At 37.8% G+C, this 12716-nt stretch overlaps 1 protein-coding gene across 1 annotated transcript in view; it reads right to left on the bottom strand.

The window, feature by feature from the left end:
• Positions 1-12716, bottom strand: part of LOC107719650 (neurocan core protein-like) — a 140018-nt gene that overhangs the window by 38333 nt on the left and 88969 nt on the right. The window contains exon 8 of the mRNA XM_016527136.1: positions 11011-11124. Within this exon, the coding sequence (XP_016382622.1) occupies positions 11011-11124 (114 nt within the window). The remainder of the gene's footprint in view (positions 1-11010; positions 11125-12716) is intronic.

Genomic DNA, 12716 nt, shown 5'->3' with positions numbered 1-12716 from the left:
GCTTTGACACAATCTGTATTGTTAAAAGCGCTATATAAATAAAGGTGACTTGACTTGACTTGACTTAATAATAAAAAGGCAAACACTATATGATTCATATCCCATTGGCCGGAATTTTACATTCACAACTTACTAGATTACTTAATGCACTGTTCATTATATTGTTTACTTTTGGTACTATAATAGGACTATAAAACTAGGTTGACATCTAAAAATGATTTATTGTATCATGTTTTTGTATTTAAAAGAATTTATTCATATTTTATTTTTATAGTTCATATTTATATTCCATATTTTATTCAATTTTAGTGTTTAATTATTCATAACTAAATTAATCGTAATTATTATTATTATTAATTTTTTTTCCAAATTCTTTATTTGTGAAAAAGTACTATAATAGGACTACAGAATATAATAGTTGTTGATATAAAATAGTATTAGTATAAAAGTTTTTATACTTTATTTTATTTTATATTTTATTTATATTTTATTTGAATTTTTATATCAAGTTGAATTGTTTATCAAATTTAGTAAATATGTTTTTTATAAACAATAAATAATAATTTAAAAATGCTCTGCACTGTTGGTGTCAGGATTATGGACTATTCTGTGTGTGTTTTTGCCCCTGTGACTCAGTTTCTTCCTCATGTTGATTGTGTTAATTTGATTCCAGGTGTGTCTCGTTCCTCCCCAATTATCCTGCCTTTAAAAGCCCTAGTCCTTTCAGTTCTTGTTTGTCTACTTATTGAATGTCCTCCTTGTTCTCGGTTTTCCTGTGGATTATTAAAGACTGTGTTATTCAAGTACTCCTCGTTTCTTGCTCCCCGAGTGAATTGTGACAGAAGACCCTACCCAAACAGTTACCTCTGTTTGTACCCTCTAGATGGCCCTCGAGCTGAATTCGCCGCCTTTGTGGAGTGGACACTGGCGAGAAATGAATCTCCGTTCCCGCCGGTTCCCAGGAATTAATCGGCAGTGCCACTCCCGACCCAGAGCCCAGCCCACCATCTCCCCGAGAGCCAGAGGCCGTGACGTCAGTCAAGGTGTGTGAGCCGGCAACAACGCCTGCCACGAGGGAGAAAGCCACGGACGGTGTGAGCGCGGAGAGGAGCTCCGCCCCCTGCACCGCGGCTGAGGGTGAGCGGAGTATGGTGGGGCGAAAGTGCCAAAAGGACGAGGAAAGGGTTCCAGCCCCTGAATTCAGTTCAGAGCCCCCTCCAGTGCCCGCTCCTAGAAAGCGCCCTCCTGTGCCCACTCCTCGAAAATGCCTGCCGTCGCACATCCTGCACCTCGGGACTCCACTCCTCTGGCTTCGCCTCGTCCCTCCGTCTCCGTCAGGCTCCTTCATCCCCTCGGCTCCACCTCAGTCCTCTGTCGCTCCGACTCCACCGTGGCCTCCCGGATCCACATCTCCACGTCGGTCACCGGTGCCATCTGCTCCGCCTAGGACCTCCGGATCCTCCCCGTCGCCCTGGGTCTCCGTCTCCGCCTCGGGCTCCTCCACCACCGCCGTTGGTCGGACTCCCAAGTTCCCACCCACGCCTCCCTCTGTTGTTGCTACGGTGCGAGGACGCACTTTCCGGGAGGGGGCGTTATGTCAGGATTATGGACTATTGTGTGTGTTTTTGCCCCTGTGACCCAGTTTCTTCCTCATGTTGATTGTGTTAATTTGATTCCAGGTGTGTCTTGTTCCTCCCCAATTATCCTGCCTTTAAAAGCCCTAGTCCTTTCAGTTCTTGTTTGTCGGGTCTACTTGTTGAATGTCCTCCTTGTTCTCGGTTTTGCTGTGGATTATTAAAGACTGTGTTATTCAAGTACTCCTCGTTCCTTGCTCCCCGAGTGAATTGTGACAGTTGAGTACACTTACTTTCTTTTTAATTTGTTTTTAACAATTTCTTTATTTGTGAAAAATGTACTGTAATAGGATGATAAATGTTGTTCTGCATTGTTGGTTGCAGTCTTTATTTAATGTTTTTTTTTATGTATTTGTAAAAAATGTACTATAATAGGACTAAAGAACAGAATAAAGAAGTTATTGGGTATAATATTTTTATAATTGTACGTAAATTGTTTACAGTTTAATGTTTCCATATTTTATATTTCCTTTATTTTAGTTTTTAGTAAAGGTCAACTTATTTCTTTCAAACTGGTTTTCAAATTATTTTAGTAAATATTATGTTTTTTTTTTTTTTATTACACACAAATAATAAATAATTGGAAAAACTCCGTTCTCTAGACATTGGTGTGAGCCTTAAAAAAAAAACAGAGGTTCACCAGTTACAATCCCCAAATTTAGATTTACTGCATCTGACTAGTTGAGGATTTTTGTTGCCGACTTGAAAAATAATAAGGTGACGAGTTTCAGTATGGAACTGTAAAAGCTTGGCTTTAGCTGATGTAAACTGTAGAAATGTGGCAGTCCAGGACCTTATGGACAGCAGGTGTATACAACTTCTGTGATCGCATGCTGAGCCAAACTCGTTAATCTCCAGATCTGTGTTTTCTTTTGCTCCGCCCCCTGCTGTCACGTTGGGCTGCCAACCGGACCGCCCTCTACCTGTCTTTGCCAACATTAGTCTGACGGAGCAGATGGACCTGAGGTTGTTTGTGTGTGCCGGTCCTTTCCGACAGCCCGAGGGTGCAGGGATCCACACAGCCCGTTCGCGCTGGGGTACTTGTCAGCAAATGAAGAATGATTGTCAATGATTTGTTGATCACTTCTCCATGCAGGATGGAATGTGCCAAGGGATGATTTAATGAGCCACTGGTGGCGGGCGGGGCGATCATCCGGCATAAAGAGCAGCCGTGCACAGGGGGATTGGCTTGCCCACATAGCCATCAATCAACAGGTGCGCCGATGTGCGAGATGCTGCAGTGGGCTGAGTTTCCTCTTGGGAAACGTCCCAGAAGAAAGTTGCTCTCTAGGGTTGTAGGGCAAAAATATTGATAGGGCAAACTTCATTCATCTTTTACATGCAATTATGGAGCCTGATATCAGTGCAACAGAGGGCTGCTGAAGGGTTTATTTTGTTTTGTATATAATAATAAATAAATATTATAAATTACATAAATGTCCATTTTAATATTTTACACAATTTTAATAAATATAACACATAAAATTACATTTAACAAATATAAACAACATAAACCCATCAGCAACCCTTTGTTACACTTAAAGTAGACACCATATTTACATTTGAATGATGAATTTGAATTTTTAATCGATTGATCGATCCATCCATCCATTAAAAAATAAAGAAATAAAAAGGGAAAAATATGAAGTTTATAAAATAATTTATTAACAAAGATAAAATATACACAGTATAATAAGGACTCTTGTTTCCACAGGATAAAAAAACTTTTTAAAAGTAATTGCAATATCTCACAATTCTGTCTTTGTTCAGAGATATTAATTCACAATTGTGAGAAAAAAGTCAGAATCATGATTAATAATTATATAATTATATTATATAAGTAACAAGTATATAAGTAATTATTATTATTAAGTTACATTTACTAATTAAAATTAATAAAAAATCTTAACAGTGATAATATTTTAACTTTTTATTTTTTCGGTTAATTATTAAAAACTCAAAAAAGTAGCTTAATAGAAATGACATACTATTAATAGCAATAATGCCTGTGTGTTTGCAATATGTGTAGAGGGACCAAACAAGGCTGTGGAGGAAATGCATTCCAGGTTAAGGGTGGAGAAAATATATGGTAGTCTGGTGGAAGCAAATGCAATGTATTACTGGAGAAAAAGGCTTGGGGGACCAAAAGGGCTGCTTTCACTCCATTTTGGTAGTGCATTGCAATTTTCATACAGCCTTTCTGGCAAATAACAACAGGCCAGAGGGGACAAGGGTCGAGGGAGCAGCACTGAAATAGAGAATGGAGGAGTAGAGTGAAAAAGAGAGACTGAGAGATAGGTAAAGGGGTGGTGTGGTATATCCGACCGATAATTAATTGAAACAAATGCTACAATTCATTCAAATAAATGTGATCTGCAAACATCATTAACAGCTTTAACTTGTCAATGCTGGCAAGCGTGATAATGCACGGCTAGCTGTGCATTAAACGATTTTAATTCACTCCACGGAGGCTTCGTGTCGGGTGGTTCTTGGCCTCCATATTGAGCATTACAATCTATATATATATATATATATATATATATATATATATATAGTATATTTAATACTTTATAGTAGTAAAGTATTAAAATATGCAAATAATATATTGCATCAATTATATATAATATATATGGTGTATTGTAAGGATCCAGATACATCCAATGGAAACATAACCCTTTCAAGTATATGATTGGATGAGATTAAATTGCTTCTCAGACTACACATATTGACTGCTTGCAACAAAGTGAATGAGTATTGAATCATACGGGTGAGTTTTGGTCTGACTGCATTACGTCTGGACTGTAAAACTCTATTTGCGCTATTCAGATTTGACAGAAACATCATCTACTTCCCCTGAAGGCTGAATAAATATGACGGCCAGCATTTATATTTGGCTTTTCAGTTGTTTTGAAGGGGTCATATGATGTTGCTAAAAAGAACATTATTTTGTGTATTTGGTGTAATGAAATGTGTTTATGCGGTTTAAGGATAAAAAAATACATTATTTTCCACATACTGTACATTATTGCCGCATAAACATAAAACCATGTCTGCATTTGTGATGAAAGAAATGACAAACAACAAGCGCTACTCTACACTGCTCAAAACTAGCGTTTGAATCGTCAGTGGCAAATCCTTTAAATTAGAGGTCTGCGCGGGACAGTTTTTTTAGTCCCGCTCCCGCAAGGTTCTATTCCGCACCCACCCCCTCCCGCTATATATTCACTCTTTGTTCACCCGTTGACATTTTTCTGTTAACACAGTAGGAAAAGTGTTGCAGAGAAAAATAAATAAATACGACATCTTTCATTTAAAATTATAGGCTAAGCAAAATATAAACAAAACCGAGTTGAACGTCCTTCAATGAAAGCGCATCCACACTTTGCTCCATCCTTATTCTGCTCTGTCATCGACAACCTGCCTGTTCTGTCTGAGGGCCGTATATTTACCACAGGTACAGCCTGCTCTGAGCATCGTTATGCACATGCTGCGCACAGACATTGCAAATAAAACGCGTGATGTTTTGCGTGCAGCGCGTGCATAACAGTCCTGAGCACAAGCTGTACCGGTGGTCAATAAGAATAAAGCGCAGATATGCCGTTCTAAATGGACGTCGGGAACGGGATATTGTTAGACCGCCCACTCCCGTTCAAATTACACCAGAGTTACCGACAGCTACCGCGTTTTATTCGGGTCCGGTCGGGTCCCGGGAATGAGAGCCGCGGGAATGCAGACCTCTAGTTTAAATATGAAACGTACTTACAGTCTGTGAGTCAGAACAGCGTGCATTGTAGTCTACTCTACCAGGATCAGGAAACAGTCCTCCATAAAATGTGCTGCACAAATGTGCTGTGTTGAACTGTTCTGGAACAGTGTTGTAAATACAACTTAACCACTGAAGTGAGGAACGGCCGGCGGGCTGAGTGAGCAGAGGCGGCGGATTCGACGAAGGAGCGTCCAGGTCTTGCGGCAACCACATGTGACGACCCCGGGCTGGACTCTGCTTTGTCCACAGTGAAAGCCGATCCGGCGATCCACAGCGCGAAGTTGATGTATTTCCTCAGTGACCAGTATGGATCAGCACTAGGCAAGACGAAGCGGATATCGTCCTCTTTTGGAAGGTCAAACAAAGTAGTTTCGCTTTCACAACGAAACACACAGCGTCTTCACGACATGGCGGCAGCAACAACACTACAGCGGGAATAAAAGTTACGCCTTCTTTCTTTGCGTGAATATTTGGGCGGCGTTATGCAAATCTTCCCACATCATGACGTAGACATGTGGGGGCGTGTTAGAACGAGCCATTTTAGGAGGGCGTGGTTGACTCTTAACTTTTATAAAGAATATCTCTTTGGATTTGAGACTTTAGTCTTTGCAACTTTACAGATCTTCTTTATGCACCAAGAGCTTGTAACACTTCAAAGAGAAAGGAAAAATTGAAATCGCATCATATGACCCCTTTAATGCACTGAACGACCCCCCAATCCCCATTTGCAGCAGTTGTGACCCCTTGACTCATTGAGTATCCTCCACACTCATTTGTTGATCTAAGCTGATTTGTGGTTTAGAGCATGGACCTTTCACTCTGAAATGTAGAAACTGAAGTAGAGAGATGCTCACCATAATCTTAATAATTACTGAGACAATAATATCCAAGCAAAGCTGCTAAAAACAACAATATGCAAATAGCATATTCAAATTATATTTACATTATACAGCTCAAATAATGCACATTTTTGTATGGAATAATTAAACTAATAGTTGTATGTTTTTTTTAAAAAACCATCAGGAATGCCTCGCAGTCAAAGGACAAAGTCAAAGTTGTTGTCAATAAAGTGTATTTTGAACCTAACGGTGAAAGCCGATCCGGTGATCCACAGCACTAAGTTGATGTATTTCCTCAGCGATCAGCACGGATCAGCTCTAGGCATGACGAAGCTGATATCGTTCTCTTTTGGAAGGCCAAACAAAGTAGTTTCACTTTCACAACGAAACACACAGCGACTCCACAACATGGCAGCGGCGGAAACAGCAAGAATTAAAGTTACGCCTTCTTTCTTTGCGTGAACATTTGGGCGGTGTTATGCAAATCTTCCCACATCGTGACGTAGACATGTGGGGGCGTGTTAGAACGAGCCATTTTAGGAGGGCGTGGTTGACTCTTAACTTTTATAAAGAATATCTCTTTGGATTTGAGACTTTAGTCTTTGCAACTTTACAGATCTTCTTTATGCACCAAGAGCTTGTAACACTTCAAAGAGAAAGGAAAAATTGAAATCGCATCATATGACCCCTTTAATGCACTGAACGACCCCCCAATCCCCATTTGCAGCAGTTGTGACCCCTTGACTCATTGAGTATCCTCCACACTCATTTGTTGATCTAAGCTGATTTGTGGTTTAGAGCATGGACCTTTCACTCTGAAATGTAGAAACTGAAGTAGAGAGATGCTCACCATAATCTTAATAATTACTGAGACAATAATATCCAAGCAAAGCTGCTAAAAACAACAATATGCAAATAGCATATTCAAATTATATTTACATTATACAGCTCAAATAATGCACATTTTTGTATGGAATAATTAAACTAATAGTTGTATGTTTTTTTTAAAAAACCATCAGGAATGCCTCGCAGTCAAAGGACAAAGTCAAAGTTGTTGTCAATAAAGTGTATTTTGAACCTAGAATATTCATTTGAAGTCAACTGTAAATGCATTTTGTGTCCATTGTAACTTTTTTAGAGCCAGAAAGAGGATGTTTAGAGTTGTCTCTTGCTTGAGAACATTTACAGATAGCAATCCAAGCCTGTCAAGGTATTTCTGCACCATTTTGTGTCTCCAATGAACGTGTGAACTATTCAAGCGTTCCTTAAATTACTGAACATCACTAAACTCAGAATGTGTCTCAATCCAGCTCACGTATCTCCTGGAGTGGGAGCCCCGTGGAGACTGATGGACAGCCTCGTCTGGCTGATGTTGGCATGTGGTGCGTCTGAAGAAAGTGATCTTGTCCCTGCAGTGAGCATCTTTGCTCTTTCTCATAAATGTTTCAATTGCTCTGCAGATGTGTAGTTAATAAATTATGCAAGGATCCTAAATGCCTCTTGAGCACAACCTGAGTCCCAAAGGACAGAGTCCAAGGATATTGTGTTGCAGTGTCATGTAACTACACTACACATTTTGTTCCTAAGATAGATAGAAAGTGATTGTAGTGTTTGCGAAGGCATGCAATGTGGTTGCTAGGGTGTTGCTATGTGGTTTCTAGGGTGGTTGCTACAGGTCTAAGCCCAAAAGAGCCCACTCCCAAGTGTCTGTGATATTATGGATTCTAGATATGGCTCAGTGTTCCTTGTTCAGTGTAAGTCTATGGGATTCATGCCCGCATTCTCCACCAAGTTTTTATGCTGCCCAAATTCTTGCCAAACTACACCTTTCCTCAATAAACCATCCAATCTGAGGTACAGTATTATTCATGTTTGGAGCATAAACAGTCATGCTTGCAACATAGCAGGGCAAGGCTAGTCTTAGCAAGCAGCGCTAATGAATATGAATACAAAAAAGGGAATCAAAGAACATTTTCTCTACATAATTCATCCTTCTTTTGTCTGACAACACGTTGACTGCAGAGATCAAGTGTTAGGGTAGTACAAAATGTGGTCAAGAGTTTGCAGTAATATGCAATTAACCTTCTGCCTTTGGCTGTAATTAATATTACACACACCACTAACGGAGAATGCTCCACAGGAGCAGCCAATTACTAAATCACCCCAAGGAACTTTCGACGTCCAAAAGTGTCGGAATTACATAAACATGAATTGTTTTCTTCCGAAAGCCATTTGCGTAAAAAATCTGAAATGAATCCCTAAGGCTGTGCAGAATAGTATAAAATATGTCTGTGAATCAAATCCATAGAAGTGTTATTAGCAAACACGCCGGTTAACACCACACTGTAATGTTTACTAACACAAGTGCTAGCGACAGATCGACTGTTTGTTGTAGTTTAGCATAATTCACATATCGACTCTGCAGCTGGCTTGTGAAAAGATTGATCAAGAGACCCGGGATAATGCAGCTTTGCTAACCTTTGACCTCTCCACCATAACACAGCTGGGACCTTTGACATCCAGACGCCTCTCCGGAATGACACCTTATTATGGCCTCAGTTGTCTGTTTGGCTTAAAATGGTCATTAGATGAGCACAAAAGCAGTGCACGTTTTACAACTAAAAAGTAAACGTTAAGTATTAAGAGAAATAAATACATATGCACAGATTTTGTCTTCATTCTTTCTTATTTTTCTTCCCTAAAACTGGTTTTCAAAGATTGTAATTGAGGAAACTACAGTAGGTAGGATGGTTTCAAATCCCACCCATACTCTACGTACATTTGTCAGACACTAGGTGGCGCTATAATGATCAGATTTAGCATTTCGCTAATTACTCTGGAACCGTGTGAGCTAGAATCAATTCTTTGATATCTCCTTTGAATCAGTTAGTCATTGTCGGTTTTAAAATTTTACTGCCATTTTGAATTTTTGGGAAAATATACTTTTCAAACTCGTCCTCTTCTACACTGTTTATCCACTTTGCACAGAATTTGATGTGTTTCATCTGTAGACCGTCATGACACATATTTACCAGAATAATTTTGATTCGTCATTTCATTTAGCATCGATACATCATTTCATTTCGCACATCAATTTCATAAGCCACTAAATTTGGGTTATCAGCCATTTTGACTTAATGACATATAAAGCAAGCTTCTAAAACATCTACAAAACTTATTGCCATGATACTAGTTATGAGTGGTTTTTAGGAGCTTTTCTGCCAGTTTTATCATCTATTTGTCAAAAATCTTGAAAAACCACTACTCCTATGTATGAGTAACAGTAATAGTACTGATAATAACAACGTCCACTTTTCATGATTCAATCCAAGTCAGGAGGATAAAACTCCATCCTACATTATCACTCAGAAATACAACACATTATGGATGTTAACTGCTTTCTGAAGACTGTCATTTCATTCTCTCTTCAAGTGATTACAGTTCTAGCTACTCCATATATATTATTCCTCTTTTCTACCTCTTTATTCCTCTCTCCTTTTTTCTCTACAGCATAGCCTTGTCCTCCTGTTCAGAGTGTGCTCTCATTTTCTCGAAACCCTTCCAACCTCCAGCGCAGCTCTCCCTTCACCTGTTCCTGTTCTTGTCTGACAGAGAAGAATGAGCTCTGTGCAGCCCTGTCAGATCATGCAGCCACTTCCCATACATGCCACCTCGCAGTTTGCAGTCAGGTCTCTCTGCTTCTTTAAACCATCTTCCCCTGCAGAGCTTCTCATATCAACTACACCAGGGGTTTGCAGTCAGCTGAACCCCCTAGAGCCAAAATGATTTACCTATACACTAGACTTGTGCCGGTATTCGGTAATGCGATATATCACGGTAATGAATGTGAAAAGTGACCAAATTTAAAATAAAAATATAATTTAAAAACTTTAACAATAATAATAACAACAACAACAATAATAATAATAATAACTTTTTTCAAAATATGCTATTTTTAGTTTATGAAGTTTAATAAAAAAAATTAACATATTTGCATGTTTAATTGTGAAAATTTGTTGATCTTCCATAATAGTAATAATTATTATTATTGTTGTTATTATTATTATTATTATTTATTATTATTATTATCACTATTTGTTATTTCTAATACAAAATAATTTACTAATAATATATATTATTAATTTAATTACTAACAGCAACATAAACAACACATAATAATAATAATAATAATTCCTATTAAAATAAAAATTTTTTAAACTAAAATAATATTTAAAAATAAAAACTGTAAAAAGTGACAAAATGTAAAATAAAAATATAATTCAAAACATTAACAATAATAATAATATATTTTTTCAAAATATGCTATTTTAGTATATTAAGTTTAATAAAAATGCATTTGCATGTTTAAGTGTGAACATTTGTTGATCTTCTATAATAATAATAATTTAAAATATGATATTTTTTAGTAAATTAAGTTTATTTACCTTGGCACTGGCATTTTTATTACAAATTCCCAAACCTACAGTTCCTTTACAATCTCTGATTGGGAAACAAAAAAACGATTGCATCTGATCGAGACACTAAATTAAATTTTGGCGGACATTGTAAGTCTTCGTCGTGCTAATAATCGTATTCATTGGTTTTACATAAAGGGTCAAAGGCATAACCCTCAGAAGAAATGCTTGCATTAGTTTTATATCCAATTTTGGCCGTCTGCATAAATTCAAGTGCACTTCTAGAGCTGCAGTGGGCTCCTTCAAATGTCCTTGCCCTCTTTTGTCCCGACCCCGACCTCTCTTAATCCACTTACCAATCTCGCAGCTCTCTCCCGAATAGCCCTGAGGGCAAAGACAACTGTATCCCTCCCCCTCGGTCAAACAGCTCCCACCATGCAGGCACGGGTTGGTCAGGCAGGGATCATCTTCTGTTGTAGAGAGAGAATGAAAAGAAGACAACCAGGTTTAAAACACGATTTATAGCCAGATTCGAACCTAAATTTCCCATATGAGCGCCAAGGCTCAATGTTTGCATATAATGCAGCATGTATGTGCACCCAACCCAAGTTTGGGCCTCTTTCATTAAACACGACCAAAAATCCTCCACTTTTCAGACTGAAAACGAAGAGAAACCTGAGCATATGACTTTCAACAAGGTGAGAGATTAGCACAAGTTTGATGTCATCCCCCGTTCATCATGACAGATGCTCCGCAGGGAAGGACAATGCGATTCACTATGTCCGCCTCTGATGATCCCCGGCCTTCATAAATTATCCGATCATCACCTAGAGTAGCTGTGCACACTTTTGTCTATTTTTATTGCACATTACCATACCGTTCTCAGGTCATAAACACACTTTATTTCCGTGAGCTACGACTCTTGAAAAACCTGTACGGTGAAATGTTTTGGGGTGTGGTGATGTATGGAAAAATTTCACAAATTAAGTCATAATTACATCAATTTACAGACAGGGAACCTTTACAAGGACGTCGGCATACGACTTGCACTGGAAATTGATTAAGTGCTGCTTTATAATCCGTTTCCAGCCATGAAACGCAATCTGACACACCACGTCTCCTCCGGTATAATTCCAAACGCGCAATTATTTACAGCAGGGGAGATAGATCGCAACACGGCCTCGCAACACACGCAGTGTGCATTCGACTTCCCACATCTTATCGAGTTTTACTTTGTTACAGGCTCTTCGATTGAAATTAACTGTACTGTTTCTTGTCTGTTTTGACAGCTTGTTTTATTTCTCTCCTCTAACTAATCTTTCTTGAAGCACACATTCCCTTAAGAAAACAAAACATACACATGCAATGATACACAAGCAAAGTATCAAAGTAGATTAAAGGCAAGGTTTGCAGTTGTGCTCTGTAGCTACTCTATTGCTGTTGCATTTGTCTTCTATTTATTTGTATTTCCAGACAGCATTCAGTTCAGCTCACCATGCTGAAAAAAATCAGTGTGAAATCCCATGCTGGTTCAGGCTGGATTATGATTGTCAGTGCTGCTAGCACTTAATAAAAAAAATAAAAAAATTAATAAAATAATAAACGAATAAATTGCTTGAATCATTTTGATAAATGTATGTTTTTATGTATTGTATCAGATACAATTTTTTCCAGTGTATTTACAACATTTGAAACTTTTCAGTTTTGCTTTGTGGTAGTTAAAAACTGTGTTTTAACGGCAACAAAATGAAACCAGGTTATAAATAATATAAATACATTACAAATGTAGAGATGTACATTAAATATTTAAAATAATGTAACAAGAAACATTATGAATATAATTATAATGAACATTGTTATAAAACATTAGTCACAAATTACAAATTATAAATATAAATTAATATATATTATGAAGAATATTAATAATAATAATAATAATATATTTCTACATTTTGAATATGTATGACATTGTTTGTTGCCCTTTTTGTCAATGAAACCATTCTGAACATTATATATATATATATATATATATATATATATATATATACAGTATATAATGTTC

Source organism: Sinocyclocheilus rhinocerous, unplaced genomic scaffold (genome assembly GCF_001515625.1).
Source record: "Sinocyclocheilus rhinocerous isolate Xijiao unplaced genomic scaffold, SAMN03320098_v1.1 scaffold1294, whole genome shotgun sequence".
Lineage (NCBI taxonomy): Eukaryota > Metazoa > Chordata > Actinopteri > Cypriniformes > Cyprinidae > Sinocyclocheilus > Sinocyclocheilus rhinocerous.
The sequence above is the reverse complement of the archived record's forward strand: the minus strand, read 5'-3'. Positions and strand labels throughout refer to the sequence as shown.